Here is a 16861-nt window from a genome sequence, read left to right as displayed (position 1 = left end):
ATCCTAAATTCAGACTATATAATCTTATAATTTAAGGATGGCAAACAGACAAACAACACATGGCTGAAACCTTAAGGTATTTGTGTGCTCAGGGACCCTCGTGTTAAACTGTGCCATCAGGGGAGTACTGGTAGCATAAGCAGCCGCACACGCACAGACACACACCAGCATGTGGACATGTGCCGTGTGTCCAGGACCTGAAGTGTGTGTCCTCTGAGGAGAGCTGGGACAGAGAGGATCAGGCACTGGAGCAGAAGGCAGGGGCCGGGGCTCTGAGGGCCCGGCCGGCCTAAAGAGGCTGGGCCGGGGCCGCAGGAGGAGCTCGGCGTGGTGAGCGGCGCAGCCCCATCCAGATGGCTGCTGTGTGATTTAGCAGAAACGGCAAGCAGCTGTGGCCAGCGCTGAGCCCCCCACGCTTGACTGGGACCCAAAAGAGGAGGGGGGGGGGGGGGGGCATTTGCATGAGAGGGATAATCTGGCCAACCAACTCGGGCCCTGCCAGGATCCCAAATCTCACTTCCCCTTTCAGCCAGCTGACTGACGGAAATACTCCTTCAAGAATCACACTTTCCAAATATGCTGTCAACAGGATCCAACAAGAAAGTTGTTCACCCTCTAAAGAACGTGCCCTAATAATAAAAGGCTAGAATATACGCTACATCGCCTACTTTGAGAATTTGGTCACCGTTTCTACAATGTGAGGCAAAATGTGTGCATCAAAATTTAGGCATAGTGTTTTACCCAGTAGTGGAAAAATAATGTAATACCCTCAACAGCTGTACTCAAGCACAACTCTGAAATACTTGTATTTGACTGAAGCATTTATACTGCTCCACTACATTTCATAGAGAATTCATGTCATTACTCCTCTACATCTATAAACAGCTAGTTACTGGTATGTTTCATATTTGAAGTATTGAAGTTTGATCACAGAATCGTAATACTGTCTCTAGTAAATGTCCTACATTTAAGTTATTACTCAATTAAAACAAAAGTATAATAAATCAAATGTAATTAAAGTACCAATAAAACAAAGTTGAGATATTAGATATAATAATCATAATCACTCAAATATGATATTCTTCACCAAAGGATAAGAGACATTTACAATAACCTATATTAAAGTTTAACTTATTTGATGATTATATTTCTATTATCAAATTGAACTTTCATGGTAAACAAAGTAATTAAAAAATGTAGTTCAGTAAGAGGTTCAATATTTACCTCTGAATTGTAGTGAGTTTTACATAGTAGAAGGAAATGTAAATACTTAAGTAAAGTACCTTAATATTGAACTTAAGTACAGTTCTTGAGTTAAATTACTTAGTAACCGTCATTTGACCACTTCCAAAAGAAGCAGTGTGTGCATGAGGCCTCTCTCGTTTCAGATGTCTCTGAGCAGTTCCAACAAACATGTCCCCTCTGTGCGTGTCACATGGTTTCATTTGAACTGTTTGAGGCCCAAAGGGTAAAAGTATCTTACATTGAGCCAAAAAGCAAAAAAGATAAGGGGCAAAGTTATAGTAAAGCCAAACAAACTCATGTTGGTTTGATAATAAATGTGAAATAAAAAATTGTGAACGCTCCCTGATATCTTGCTGCACACCACTTCAGTGTTCGGTTATAGTGTTTGTAACACATGTTGCTTCGTTTCCTATGGATCCATGTTTAGTCTTACAGTAAAAGTTGCCGATAGACCACCGCACATTGTGTGAATTTTTGTAATAGTTATTTATTACTTTTTAAATATTGCTAGATTTTATTTTTAAAATAATATTAAAAAGTCATGGAAATGTTAAGGGATAACTTTAAATATTGTTTTTCTGAATAATACTGCTTGGTAAAATTCCAGAAACAGATTGTTTTGTTGTAATGCTTTCTTTTACATTGTTTCTGAATGCCTTTTCTATGGGATTGCTTATAGATCAACTTATAGTTTTATTTTTGACATTTTTTATTTTGCTTGACTCCGTTTTTTTTAATTTTAAACTCATAGTTTTGCTTTATTCTGAGAAAGTGTTGCTTTATCTTTATGATACAAAACTAATCCCATACTTTTCCATCAGATTCTCTGCCTGAAAAAGATTAAATAATACGATATCAAAACAGGCAATAAAAAAAGTTACAATTTTGAAAAACAAACATGATAAAAGTTCATACCTCCGTTTCTCATAAACATATTGTGTGATGTTTGTGACCACTGCCTCACAGCCAGTCAAAGTGAGAAACAAGCGTCCACCATATGTCCAGTATTCAGCCGTGCTCTGTGGATCCCAGCAGCACCAGAGGAATTCTGTGCATCTGGCCCGGTCCAGCTGTGGGCCCCCCTCCTGTTAAGAGACGCCCAAGGGGGGTGTGTGTGTGTGTGTCAAGTCTTTCACTGCTGGCTTATTGAACATAGAGTGGCCAAACACACGTCTGAAATATTTATCAGCGACTTGACAAAAAGATGAAAAATAGTTTTTCATGGTCTTCCAGATTTTCAAAGATTGATTCATGAAATTTACATGAGAATTTCATTTGATGTGTGCCCAATCTATAATGGTCCTGCTCACTATCACAGTGCATGACCAGTGAGGCATTCAACTTAAAAAGGATAAGAAAATCTGTTGACCGCTTATTATTAACGATGAGAAATTAACTGGACACACAGTTTAAAATATAAACATCTACATCAGCATGTGGATTGCTGTTTATCCTCTAAAAAAGGACGTATTGCAGTGACAGATGTTCCTGCTGAGTCCACTGCTGTCTGAATCACCAACAGGAAGGGAGTCAAGCTTTCAGGTTTGTTTTTAAACTTAGGATACTCTCTTGCACAACTTCTGTGGATATGATTAGCACATCAGGAAAACCACAGAATGAAACAAAATATAAGAGATGTGTGAATAAAACTCAGATTACAAGGGAAGTAGATCAAGTGCAGAGATGCAACAAAGTATTGGACACTTAATATGTATGCGTTTCAATTCTCCGACATGGACAAAGGTGTATAGGATGGTAACATTTTTATTTATTAGGAAAAAAATACAATTTTGGCAATTCAATTAAGAATCAAACTCAAATTCATTCAGTCATGAAACACAGTATATGAGAGAGGTGAGAATATCTATTGGGATGGTTATTAAACATGCTGAATGTTTATCCTCACAGCATTACAAAAATGATACTAATACAATATATCTTAATGCCTTCAGCAAATCACACAGCAACAGTGAAATAAATATCCAAACAAACCAGAGGATAATGCAGTAACAAACAGCTGGGAACAATTGAAGAGCGATTTCTTCATACAGAAAAGTCTCTCATCCCATCAGCACTAAGAGCACTGATAACTGGATTTGTTTTGCAACAGCGTTTTGGTAGGAACGAACATTAAATGGTTCGCATAACATCGGGATGTTTGGAAAAATATTAATTCAATTAAAAGGAATTTTTGGATATACTAACCTCAATGTAATGCAACTTGACAGAAATCCCTGCATTAAAATAACTATCTTTGTGATGCTTTTAAGTATCTATACCTTATTTGAGACTACACTATTGCCAAACATTTTTGTTCTCAATAGGATTAACAACAACAAGTGCACATGCTATTATCTCTGCCCAATTTGTGCTTTTGTATGAATTCCTCCAGAGCTGAAATCAAAAACTCAGTTCAAAATGAAATCCTCAATTTGAACAACAATCAGGATAAGCAGCCACGCTTAACGTCCACATCCGAAGGTCTTGTTCCACTCCTCATACAGCTCCAAGTCTTTTGATGAGACACTGGGCCGTACGGTCTGCAGGGCGTCCTGGAAGTCTCTGTATTGGATGGGTCTCACCTGGTCTGCAGTGATGGTGGCGATGTCACTGAGCTGGATGCTGCGGATGGGCCCGAGCGCCGCCTCTCTGCAGAGCTGCGTCATGTCGGCGCCTGAGAAGCCCTCTGTGGCAGCAACCACGCTGTCCAGCTCCGGCTCGTCCAGCTGGTTCTTCTCTTGGGTCATGAGGTTAATGATGATCTGCCGCCGGGCCGTTCCCTCGGGCAGGGGGATGTATAACCTCTTGGCCAGGCGTCTCCGGGCAGCCTCGTCTATCTCTTGAGGCCGGTTGGTGGCGCCCACCACCAGGATGCGATCCTCGGCTGACGTCGTTGCTCCGTCCAGCTGAACCAGGAACTCTGTTTTTATCCTGCGTGAGGAGTCGTGCTCCCCGTCCGTCCGCTGGGACAACAGCGAGTCGATCTCATCGATGAAGATGACAGCAGGCTGGTGGCAGCGGGCGATGGAAAAGAGGGCTCGCACCATTTTCTCTCCCTCACCCACCCACTTGGATGTGAGTGATGAAGCGCTGATGCTAAAGAAGGTGGCCCCTGACTGGCAGGCTATGCATTTCCCTATCAGAGTTTTTCCAGTCCCCGGGGGTCCGAACAGGAGGATGCCTTTAGGTGGACCCCGGAGACCAGTGAAGATGTCAGGTCGCAGCATGGGCCAAACTACAATCTCCTTTATGGTGGTCTTGGCGAACTCCAGGCCTGCGATGTCCTCCCAGACGACAGGAGGCCCGTGGTCCATGATCTCACTCATGATCAGCTCAATTATCTTCGGCTCAAAGTTTTTCAGACGCTCGTCCACGATCTGAGGTTCCTGATTGGAATTACCATTTGGCCCTCCTCCTTCTTCCTCCTCCTGTCGGGGAATGGGTGACACAAATTTGGAAAATGTACCCCGCGGCCTGTTGGCTCCTAGAGATTTCTTCACAGCTGCTGCCGGCCAGGATGCCTGACCTCTCTGCGCCTGGTTGGAGTGTTTTTTCTGTTGCTCAACAATGAACTGCTCGCGAGCCGTTTTAAAGTTGCTTCCAGCTTGCGGGTCACTGCCTGCTTGACCTCCCTGCTGACCCCTGCCACCATCCCCTCTGTCTGTGTTGTAAAAGTTCTTCCGCTTAGATGTGTTGGAGTTGGGTAAGTAGGAGGACTGATAGTTTTGTGTTCCCCCTGCAGGGCCAGGGTTTCCCTGGGGAAGAGCTGAGGAAGAGTGAGTGAACACAGACTGTGGTCGAGCTGGAGGACGGGAGAATGAGTTTGGATTACTGGCACTGGTGTTAACCTCTGCTTTAGGCTGGGGTGGAACTGTAGGTTTGAACAATGCAGTGTCTGAGCAGTCCCCAGTAAAAGCAGCAGGTAGGGAGCTGCCTCTGCTCTCTTGCCCCACAGATATGTTAACATCTCCTGCTGCCACCAGGGAGCCCCCTCCCCCCTTCCCTGCCTGAATCATCCTCTGCACGCAGGGCAGCTCCAGCACACTCTCCATGGTGAGGAACGACTCCCATTTGTCACTGTGGTTCCTCTGACTGCGAGCCAGGTGCAGAGCGCTGTCTGCATAGTTGTTCAGCCCAGTGCGGGGGTCATCTGAGTCCAGCACTGCGGCGTAGCGCTCCGAGTAGGTCCTGAGCAGGCTGTCCATGCCGGCCTGAGAGAGCTGGGAGCTTGCCCATGCATACTGAATGGAGAGGATGTGGGCCCGGTAGGCATCGGCCGTCTGTTCAGGTGTACAGTTGCCAGATGAAATGTCAAAGGACCTCCTCTGCCATTCGTCCAGGTGTGCTCCACTCATGCCTGGCCTGCTCCAGTCTGATGAAGGAGAGGGGACAAAAGTTATTAAAAATATATGACCTCAGTAAAAGCCAAGGTACAGATCCTGCCTGACCCCCCCCCCCCCACACACACACACACACACACACACACGCACACACACACACACAATAGTAACATCTCATTAGAATACATTATGTGATATGCACAGACCTATAATACAGGGACAAGTTGATTTGAATGCCAATAACTTTGGTAACTCACAGGAACAGATTAAAAAAACATGATGGTAAATACCTGTCTTTGCAACGCCACACTTTTTGTTTTAAGCATGCTTGATCTCCATAACCAAGCTCAGATAACCTATAAAGGTTTTTTTCATTAGAATAGGTCAAATTGGTGAAACGCCCCTTTGACTACATGCAGCTATGGCAGCTACGCAAAACATCTAATTTGATAAACATGCAGCTCTACTGACCAAGGCTTCTGCAGTATCATTTAATTCATGATAGCATTCATTCAAATGACAAGTTAAAAACCTAGCAGTCCCCATGACATGCATAAACAGTGCGTAGACGGGTCCTTTTGATATACACAATACAAGCGTTTAGTGAAAATACACGCGACAAAACAATACATTGGAATGAAGGACGACACTTACTAAATTATAAATCTTCTGATATTACGATAAAAGTGGGTGTTATAATACAAACACAAGGTGTATAATAATGTAAACGTGATGAAAGCTGTTTAGTTTTTCGCGCCACCAGTTGCTTCCTCATCAGTACAACTTCCTGTTTCGTTCCAATTCGTTCTTGGAGAACCTAAACTAGTCTTTCAGCATCGCTCTTGCCTAAATTATAAAACTAGTCAAAATTAAACAAATGCTTGTAGTTATTACATTGACAAACGTCGATTTATGGTGAAACTATGAGAATATAAACAGCTAAATTTAAGCAAATACCTAATTTGAAAATATCGGAACGGGGCCCATAACTTGTCACAACTAGGAGTGCTCCATTTATCCCCCAGGTTCTCCCAGAGAGTGAGTAGGATCCGTTTAGTGTTACTATGCCGCTCTACCAAGCACCACATAAAGCTTTTTGACTCGTGACAAAAACAATAAACAAGGAGACAGTCTTACCCAGAGTTATAATCCTTCTCTGGAAGTTTTGAAACTTATTTTATCCGGACTGTAGTTTCAACCGACCGCAATAAAAATGTTTAGAGGTCTACAATACCATCGTGTGGCCATAACACGCAAAAATAAATGCAATAATGATAATATCGTCGCTTTATCGTCCTGCATTCTGGGAAATGTAGTACCGGCTTTGTTGAAAATCAGTTGGACAATAAAATCCGACTTACATTATTTTGAAGAAATCAGAATTGTACGCACAATTTTTAGCAGACGGTGTTAATTAACTTTTTTTTGTACATAATAAGTAAATACATACGAATGAGTCTTGATATAATTGCACTCGTAAACTACACCTACCACAACCGGGCAGCTTTTTGTTTATGCTGTCGACAGCGGATGACAGCGACTTCTAAGCTTCAATGAAAACGCCGCCGTTGTCTTCATCCATGGTGGGAGTAATATGCTGTGTTTGTGATATTGTGAAACTAACTATGTAATAAGTTCATGTTTTGCACTATTTATTATAAAGGCCTTTGTCTTTGAGAAGGGGTACGGGAAACGTTTCCTGGATAGCTGTTCATAGCAGTCGCAGTCCGTTAGCTAAAGCTAAACCGGAGACGGGATCTTAATCCAGACGGGACCAGCCCCAGGAGCCGCAAGCAGCAGTCAGTCACACCCTGGTCTGGGGCGAGGAGCCCTGTCTGCGCAGCAACCTCAAACTTCTCTCCATCACATGTGACGATGTTTTATACTTCCCATTAGCCTCAGGCTTCTTCTGCGGGGGCTTCGGAACAATATTGTGAGTTAACTGGGAAGAGTGGACTGGATATGACTGACTCATCGTCATGGCACGGACAGAGGAGATAACCCCGAACAGTCTGTCTGCTGCAGTGCCAACCAGACAGCATCACAACTAGCCACCCAGCTAAGTTATTTACACATTCAATCGTTTTTAGTAGTTACTTCCCCTCAGCGTGGCATTATAAATACCACCATGTATACGTTTGTTACCCGTGACGAGAACAGCACTGTTTATGCAGAAGTTTCCAAAATCCTCCTCTCTTCCGGACAATGGAAGAGGCTGAAAAGAGACAATCCCAGATTCAACTTGATGCTTGGTGAACGCAACAGACTGCCTTTTGGACGTCTCGGTAAATATGCTTTTTTCTTATTTCATATGATGGTGACATTTGTGTGCTATATTTGGTGTCCACCCACAGCTGCAGATGACACAGCTGCTGTGACTGTGCGGCACTTCCTGCTCCAGCTCCCTGTGGGAATTTTGCGATGTGCAGTCAAAGATACATGAGTATTTTTAATGCATTTTAAAGTATCCTGTCTTGGACATCACAGGTCATGAACCAGGCCTGGTGCAGCTGGTCAATTACTACAGGGGAGCAGACAAGCTTTGCAGGAAGGCATCCTTAGTTAAGTCAGTATATGCATTTTTCTAATTCATTAATGTACTTTTGTGCAAATTAATTATTCAAATGGAATTGCATTAACTGACCACTATCTCTCTTTATCATTAGGCTTATAAAGACGAGCCCAGAGCTGTCAGACTCCTCTAGCTGGTTCCCAGAATCCTACATCATCTATCCCACTAACCTCAAAACCCCTGTGGCTCCAGCTACCAATGGTATCAGCCACCTGAAGAGCAATCCCAAAACGGATGAGCGGGAAGTTTTCTTGGCGTCCTATCACTCCAAAAAAGAAATTGGGGAGGGCACAGTGTGGATAGCCAAGTCTTCTTCTGGAGCTAAAGGTAAAACCTTAATCCATGTTTATACATTTGTTGGTAATAGTAAACCCTAGAAAGACTTTTTTCTTCAGTGTCTTTTAAAATAATATCAAAGAGGATCAAATGGATAACATACTTTTTCAGAGGTATTTGGAAGAGCCTTTTTCCTAGGAATAATACTCATACGATTAGATACTTTTAATTGACAGATCTGTAGAACTGAGTTTCTTCACAACATCATACAATAATTCCACCAGAGATGTTAACAAGTTTCCTGGAAATATGCCATTCAGCATTAAAAAAGGCAACCATATATTTTCTGTTAATAAATCCTCCTTGTTGGGGACAATACTGTTCAAAGTTTAAAATTGTGTAAAATATCATCAATGACAACTTCTTTTTTGTATTGCCATAGGTGCTGGTATTTTAATTTCCACTGATGCTAATCAGCTGCTGGAGTACATTGATAATCAGGGACAGGTTCATGTTATTCAGAAGTACCTGGAGAAGCCTCTGCTTCTGCAGCCGGGAAATCGGAAGTTTGACATCAGGTAGGTCTACTAACTAGCCCACTAATAATATGCTAGTCTGGTTGGGCTTTCTCACTAATAGCTGTTATGTTGTGCTTTTGCTAGGAGCTGGGTGCTAGTTGACCATCAGTACAACATCTATCTATACCGGGAGGGCGTGCTGCGGACGTCCTCGGAGCCTTACAACAGCTCCGACCTGCAGGACATGACCAGCCACCTGACCAACCACTGCATCCAGATGGAACACTCCCAGAACTACGGGCGCTACGAGGAGGGGAACGAGATGTTCTTCGATGAGTTCAGACTGTACCTGCTGAACACTCACAACGTCATGCTGGAGACCTCCATATTACCTCAGATCAAGCAGATCATCAAGTAGGTCCTGCTTGTTTTTTCTTTTTCTTTTTCGATCTCATACTGTAGCCCACCGTAAATTCAAAAACGTACACATTTGTATTGTTTTTATTTTGTGTTGTTCCCCAATCGTTTCTACTGAAATGTCACTGAGTTGTCTGATCAAGTCTGTCCTAGTTGACAGTGAATGTATGTATGTAATAACCTTCTTATGGTGCAAGTCACTTGTTTTTCAAAGAAACTTTACTCTATTAGATGACTGGGTTTAAAAGAGAGATGACACTGTTTGTTAGTGGACATTTAGCTTTTCAGCTTGTAAAATAAAGAGATCGTAACTGCTCTATGGCATTTAGTAATAGTGGTGCATTTCTTCTTAGGCACTTTAGTCAGATTTGAATCTAAGTCACGTGTTACAACTATGGAAATATGACGTTGGTATCCATGAAATCCCAGCTACCATCCCTTAGGAAAGAACCCTTTATGTGGATATCCCATTGGTGCTGATGTGATGTGAAGTCAACTGAAGCAATGAACTCCTCAGTGCTGCTATAAAGGCTGAGACAGCTGAGTCCTCCTGCTTGCAGTGGCAGTGCCTACATGTACCAGGATGCATTGTGCACAAGCTTCTAATGCTTGGAGCATATTCATGGGTCATTTCCTCTTGCTCAGCTAATGCAGCCTCGGCCTCTCCCTGCTGTGTGCTCATCCATAAGATCAGCTGCACTCATCTTGGGATACCGATTTTGCTGTGATGTAATACCTTTTACAGTACAAGCTAAGAGAACAGAACAGTTCTGCTTCTGAGCGGCATTAGAAAACAGCAGAAACTAGAATCCAAGTGGAAGTAGCCTGCCTTGCAAGAGAGGCCCTATTATGCTTTTGGGGGTTTGCCCTTTCCTGTATTGTTATATAGGTTTGTGTTCATGTAAATGTTCTGCAAAGGCTAAAATCTCAAAGTTCCCTCCAGAGGGAGTTTCTCTCCCACACACACACACACACACACACACACACACACCCCCCTGCCTGAAACACCTCCATTGGACTCCATTGTTTACTTGTACATCACTATGTAACACACACGCTTCTATTGGCTAGCGCTCAAACACATTATACATGATTACCTGCAATGTTTTTGATGAATTCTAAAAGATGTTTAGTACAAAGATGTTTACATGTTTGTCAAACAGTCAGGTGATGTGAAATGATTTGATGTCTGGTTCAACAGGAGCTGTCTGACATGCATCGAGCCGTCAATCAGCACCAAGCACCTGTCCTACCAGAGCTTCCAACTCTTCGGGTTTGACTTCATGGTGGACGAGAGCTTCAAAGTGTGGCTCATTGAGATCAACGGAGCTCCAGCCTGTGCACAGTCAGTAACATTCAGCAGATGTCCCTGTAACCCCCCCAGATGGACTTGTCTTGACACATTTTTTCTATCTCAAAATCTAAAATTCTTAAGGCCTTGCAATCATACAATCCTGCAATTAACTTTGAACATGTTTTTGTGGATTCATTTTACAAATAGGGGGAAAGAAGCTTAGAATCTATTCCGCTTATTTTGTAAATATTTACTAAGTAAATTGTTGGAATATTATTCACTTTTTTGTTGTATTCCTCCCATTTAGGGTGACCATAGTTGCAATGTTGCTCTTCATTAGTTCGTTTTTTGGAACAGTGACTTGAATGAAAATGTGTCAGATATGTGTTGGTACCAGTGGCGTTTTTATAGGTACAAAAGTGGTGGGGCACGAACAACTTAGATGTGTATATAAGCTTCTGGTGCTTTTTTAAACAAGACCCATTGAATAGAAAAATACTCTGAGCATGTGCAGTGTAGTTTTTACAGTACACGTTCATTTTAACAGCAGAGAGAGGGGCTTGCCCCACATAGCTCAACACGGCTCAATAGGCACACTGTAGACACTAATTAGAAGAACACAGACTGAAACAGCAATGTACAGACGAATCAGATGACTAAACATGATCTTAAAATATATTTTAACATGTATTTTTTCTGCATATTTTGGGAATTATCATTTGCATTACTTTCTGCTGACACTAGGTGGGGCTTTTTCAGTTTTGCTTGTTAAAGTTTCCTATAGACTACATTTAGCAATGTAAAAGTCTGAAGGCACTGTTGACACTCCTGTCCCCCCCCCCTCTAGGAAACTGTATTCAGAGCTGTGCCAGGGCATCGTGGACGTGGCCATTTCCAGCGTCTTCACCCTGAACAGCGGAGACTCTTCATCTGCTTCTTCTTCACCATATTCCTCCTCTCCATCCTCCATGTTCACCACCAACTCCTGCTCCTCTCCCAAAATCAGAGGGCCTCTTCACATGGGCCCTTTCACTCGACTGTAAGCACACTCAACAGTCCCCTCGTCTCCTCTGTACGGCTTCCTCATGCTCTGTCCTCACTTGTAACTCCACCTGAGAAGTAGCTTTCTGATTGTTCCTCTCCTAGCTGAGCTGCAGAATGATCTCCCCTCTCCTCATTATGCATATGTGAGGTCGGTGATAAGTCGACAAACTTTGTGGGAGTTTCCAAATGAGGACAGACACCCTTCCATCTCAGTCCCACTGCTGGTTTCCCCACAAGCAGATGAATGGAGGACTGAAGGATGCTGAGACTGTAGTGCCTTACATTTCCAGCCACGCTCCCTTAAAAGGACCTGCCAGTTAGCTTGCTCTGTTACTGTGACTCGTACTTATTCTATAAGCCTTTGCACTGTTGCTCACCGCTCCCATGATCAGTCCACAATAATTAGTGTGAAACAAATGCATTGGCATTGAATTTGTGAAACTTTGAATGTTAGTTTTCTCCAGTTTTAATATTTTTTTAATTGCAGTTTATTTTTAGTTTAGAAATGTTAGGGTTGCTAACAGTGATCAAAACTTGTTAACAATTTAAAAGAGAAAAGTAACCCAATGTGTCTGATGAGATAAGAATGAAGAAGTCTCAGCTGGGTCATAAACAGGGAGACCTTCCAGTTCTGGTAAACCCAAGTCCGTCCCTAAGTGTCCCTGACCTCTGACCTCTACAGCAGGGACAGAGAACCCCCTAAAGGGGATCAGTATTAGCCATCATTTTTCTGTTCTTAACCATTTATTTTAAAATAGTCTATCTACAGACATTTTGGTGTTTTATTTTCCATTAGACGAGAGCATGTTTGTGTGAAAGCATGTAGAATGCATCCTCATACCAGCCCTACAAAGGGAAGCACCTTCTGCTCTGGTTCTGTAAACAGCTGCTCTAATGTCCCTTTGATTTCTGATATCTGCACAGCTAGACTGTCATTGTAAAGTGTCGTCAACACGTGTGTGGATTGTTTTTGAACTGTTGTAATGGAAGTAGAGTAGATTGTACAAAGTGTGTTACAGACCCCATGAAATGAAGCTGAGAACATAGAACACTAATTCAAACACTGCTCTTGTACAGCTTACTGTGTCAGATGTGGACAGCTAACAGCTATAAGGAAGTCACAGACACATCTTCATCCTATCACTGCCTCTTCTTCAGTTACAGCTGGTGTTGGATAATGTCTTAGGTTTTTAGTGGTGTTTCATGGCTGATTTTATTGTTTTTTTTCATGGGGTCCTTGACATATTTCAGATTTTCTTTGTAGAGAATTAAGAGTTGTAACCATCTGAGGGGACAAATCTATTTTATGTTTTTTAGAAGGGAATATTTCCTCAGACATGAAACTTTTAATTAACTGAAGATGTGTGACAGTTGCATGTTGGGTAGACCATTCAATTGGCTCCTTTCACAGAATAAGTCATTATAGGAGTGTGTGCCTCTCATTGTTAGAATCCCTGCTGTTCCTCTATTCTAACCTTGATTCAAGAGGCTTTGCATCCCATGTTGTGAGTAACTTCAGTTAAGGGACACCATTGGAGCATTTATTTATGTTTTAATTGACAGTGCGTTTGTGTTTACAAGTTGAAGGTGGGAAACATTTACAGAGCAGGTTACACTGACAAGAAATCAGTTATTGTAGAGATATGATGAATGCATTCATGTATTGCAATGCTCTGATGTAGCTAATCATTTGGAAAACTATCAATGTTTTTGTCATAAATTTGTTTTGAAGAATGTTTGCTGATTTAAAAAAAAAAAATCAACGTAAACAATCAGTATTTGCTTATTGTTACATTTTTAGGGAAAAGTATTTCCATTGAAGGGACGGGTGCCTTAGGGGGAGTTGCATATTGGTGAAAAGAAGCAATTAGACCTCCAGCGTTTTGAAGCACCTTCATTGTTGTTGTATCTATGTGGTTTTGCCTCATTTAGAAGACCTATTTGAGTTCGATGATGTCATTTTCTCAGTTGATCATGTGTTGTCATATTATTCCTGGATTTCCACATCTTTACCAAAGATTTAATCCCTGCTGTGTTTCAGTGTTGAATCATGTTTGGTAGTTGCTGTTATCTGGACATTATTAAATCAATTGGCCAACATGATCCTAAAGAAGGGTCACATTCAGAGGGATATCTGTGTGCTGTGTTTTTGTTCGGTATGCTTTATCAAACTCTTGCATGAACATTTGTCTTTATCAGAAATGATATTATTAGAATAAAAAAAATCGGACTATTAAAAAAAGCCTGTGTCGTATATATTCCTGATTGACGTGATTCATTTACACATAACTTTAATACCTAATAAGAATTACCAATATGGGGCTCACTGATGACGTCACGTTATTAAAATCCCAAAACCTCTCTGAATGCCAATATGTTATATTACATCCATTAGTTTGCTGTATCTGTGCTGCTGCAGTGCCTGCTGGGATTGATGCTCCTTGCTGCTCTCCTCCAGGAGGAGGCGCTGCAGAACAAACACAGAAGTGGTTTGTGAAGGTTTCCATGTGAAGAACCAAATAAATGTAGAGAGATGAAGCTGCTGTAACATGTAATATGTTGTTGATTGTGTGTGTTGTCCCAGGTGTGTGTTCAGAGTATACAGAGTGTATAAAGACTGGGTCCCGCTGTATAGCTCAGGCTTCACTGCAGCGTCTTTTCACAGGCGCGATCCCACTACTGAGCGGCACGGGGGCTTTGACCTGCTCCGCAGTGGCGGTTCTAGACCAATTTGACTGGGGGGGCCACTGGGGGGCCAGCTATTTTCTGAGGGGGGCACAATAAATGCAGGACGAAAAAGAGAACTAGACAGTATGAAGTAATTGCGCATAAGAAAACAATGCAATACAGTTATTGGTATTTGTTTCAGTACATTTATTTATTTCAGATAGATCTTATAGTTATTACTGTTAGCTTCAGCTTAAGTTATAGTGCAATGTTTGCACTAACACCATATTTATATAAAAATAAAGGCAATGAACAGTTACATCTCTACTTTACATAAGGGCGTCTGCACAATCTCACATTACAGCAACAAAATCCTGCGTTTTTTGGCAAACCGAGTACAAGAAAATATACATTTAAAAAAACCAAAAAAAAAAACTTTTCATTGTTAGGGTGGCCACAGGGGGGCACTGCCCCCCCCCCCCTAGAACCACCCCTGCTGCTCCGTGTCCGACCTGGGCCGGTTCCCCCCTCCTTAGACGACCTGGTGGTCCCGGACTCCCCCAGGAGCACCATATCGATACCGAACTTAGTGCGGACACCCGTTCGGCATAGTCCCTACAGCTCAGAGCTCTTGAGCTCAAACGCTCCTCCAGCCTCAGCCTCCCGGTAACTGGGATTACAGGCACGCGCCACCGCACCCGGCGAGAGGACTCTGTACCGGAGAGGGATTGGGGTTTAGAGACGTGACGTCATATCTTGTTTTGCATACACAATGATATTCATCCTCTCTTCTTCAGTTTCCAACTTGGTTATCAATTCATCCGATGATTTGTATTGCTTAAGTTATTGGGGAGTTTAATTTGAGAACATTTACAATTAGAAAAGTAGTTTATGCCTAAAACTAAGTCTTTGCAGTCCTTTTCAGTTTTTATCAGTAAAAACATTTATAGGTTGTGCGAAAATTGAAGTAACTTGAAAGTTTGAAGTGAAAGTTTGATACAGCGTATTTTTGGTATATTCATCTTAATGTCCCCTGATATATAAGAAGTGTGTTTTTATATATTCATGTGTGTACTTAATTACTTTGTATTTAATAGTAGCAGTTTATATGAATAAGAAGCTGGAGAGATGAGAAGTGAAAACTTCCCTGTAAGAAGTAAGGGAGAGGGGAGAGATGAAATACCCTTATATGGGTACAGCGGGGCAAACAGCTGGAAGACAACAGAGAGTAGAGTGTGTGTATGCATTGCAGGAGGCTGTATAATAACTGCTCAATTATACTGGTGTTTTTAGTGATTTCTTTCTGTTTTATTCTTTCAGGTTGTGAGTACTAAATTGCCACAATATTGTGAAGTAGTTGGCTTAAATATGTTTAAATTACTCTGTGTGAAATAAGGAGCAGGTTTGCATGACAGGAGACTAAAGATGTGGGGAGAGGAGACATGTAGCTGGATCGATACATGTCTAAAATATAGGTGTGTTTAATTACTTTGTATCAATAATAATAGTCTGTGTAACAAGGGAGTTGGAAATATGATGAGTAAAACCATTATTTGGAGTAAGATGTGAGCAAGGGAATATTCTTTAGACACAACTCAAGTCTCTGGAATGTTGCAGAAAGGGTGTGTGAAAGTCTATGCAAGAATGTGTGATAACGGACACCAGATGTGTTTTGCTACAACCTAAGAGACTCTTGTTTCCGGCTCTTCGCTGGCTCGCGCTGATACGCTACGACACGCCAGCTCCTCCTGTTTTGTTTTTAATATGTAAGCCTGTTCTGTCTTTGGTTCGTTCTCTCTTCCTCTTGCTGACAAGACAAGTAAGTTAGATCTCCCGGCGGGAGGAACCAGAGCCGGGGTAATCCGGATTACTTTGTGATGTTGTGTTATTGTATCTTTTGCCATTAAATCAGCATATTTGTTATAACGTTACCAATGGTTGCTGTGAATTCTTCCTCTGTTAATCTGACCCATTCACAAAAGGACGCGCGGAGGCAGAGGGGGGGGGCCTTAGAGCCCCCCGCCAAAGAATGACATCTGCCACAACAAGGTTTAAATGTTTTATATTATAAAGACCCCCTAAGCACACCCAAGAAATGTATGTGTGTTTTTTTTTTATGTGAGAAATTCATAATTTGATATGTGTGTGTGCGCGAGCGAGAGAGAGAGAGAGAGCGCGCACCGGTACCGGAGATCGTTGTGTTTAGCATATGGTGCTAGCTACGCTAACGGATATAAGGAGTTAACTGCAGTCTATCTCAGTGGGTCTCAAAGCGGTTTGGTCACGATTAATGTAAATAAGAATTTCCAAGGCACACCTTTATATGATCATTATAGGTATAAAAAAATAAGAGCATAAATGAAAAACAGTTATGAAATACTAGGACAGTAAAACAAGAATAGAGTTTAAAAGGGGAGTGATTTGTAAAATATCCATAAAGAAAAAGTAAATCTGTTTACAGTTCTCTTTCAAATGGGTGTAGAGAGAT

General features: G+C 41.9%; 2 protein-coding genes across 6 annotated transcripts; one reads left to right on the top strand and one right to left on the bottom strand.

Annotated features, from left to right (window-relative positions):
* Window positions 1-2991: 2991 nt before the first annotated feature.
* On the bottom strand, window positions 2992-7347 carry fignl1 (fidgetin-like 1). 5 transcript variants are annotated; one of them, XM_034225293.1, is made up of 3 exons: window positions 6240-6488; window positions 5876-5941; window positions 2992-5617 (listed from the first exon to the last, which is right to left on the bottom strand). In XM_034225293.1, exon 3 carries the CDS (start codon window positions 5598-5600, stop codon window positions 3708-3710), a length of 1893 nt encoding a protein of 630 aa, XP_034081184.1. In that variant the 5' UTR covers window positions 5601-5617; window positions 5876-5941; window positions 6240-6488; the 3' UTR covers window positions 2992-3707. The 5 variants fall into 5 exon arrangements, with proteins under 5 accessions (XP_034081184.1, XP_034081192.1, XP_034081209.1 ...); XM_034225301.1 differs by lacking the exon at window positions 6240-6488 and adding an exon at window positions 6057-6190; XM_034225318.1 differs by lacking the exons at window positions 5876-5941; window positions 6240-6488 and adding an exon at window positions 7077-7347.
* A 121-nt stretch (window positions 7348-7468) lies between these two features.
* ttl (tubulin tyrosine ligase) lies at window positions 7469-13962 on the top strand. The gene is made up of 7 exons (XM_034225331.1): window positions 7469-7870; window positions 8073-8151; window positions 8252-8484; window positions 8876-9011; window positions 9096-9365; window positions 10570-10713; window positions 11510-13962. Exons 1-7 carry the CDS (start codon window positions 7714-7716, stop codon window positions 11703-11705), a joined length of 1215 nt encoding a protein of 404 aa, XP_034081222.1. The 5' UTR covers window positions 7469-7713; the 3' UTR covers window positions 11706-13962.
* The last annotated feature ends 2899 nt before the right edge of the window (window positions 13963-16861 follow it).

This window comes from Gymnodraco acuticeps, unplaced genomic scaffold (assembly GCF_902827175.1).
Source record: "Gymnodraco acuticeps unplaced genomic scaffold, fGymAcu1.1, whole genome shotgun sequence".
NCBI classification, from domain to species: Eukaryota; Metazoa; Chordata; class Actinopteri; order Perciformes; family Bathydraconidae; genus Gymnodraco; species Gymnodraco acuticeps.
Note: the sequence above shows the minus strand (reverse complement) of the source record. Positions and strands in the feature narration are given on the sequence as shown.

Coding starts and splice junctions, on each gene's coding strand:
- ttl (XM_034225331.1), top strand. CDS start 7,714: ATGTATACGTTTGTTACCCGTGACGAGAACAGCACTGTTTATGCAGAA. Junction 9,012..9,095: donor AATCGGAAGTTTGACATCAG/GTAGGTCTACTA, acceptor TGCTTTTGCTAG/GAGCTGGGTGCTAGTTGACC. Junction 10,714..11,509: donor GGAGCTCCAGCCTGTGCACA/GTCAGTAACATT, acceptor CCCCCCCTCTAG/GAAACTGTATTCAGAGCTGT.
- fignl1 (XM_034225318.1), bottom strand. CDS start 5,600: ATGAGTGGAGCACACCTGGACGAATGGCAGAGGAGGTCCTTTGACATT.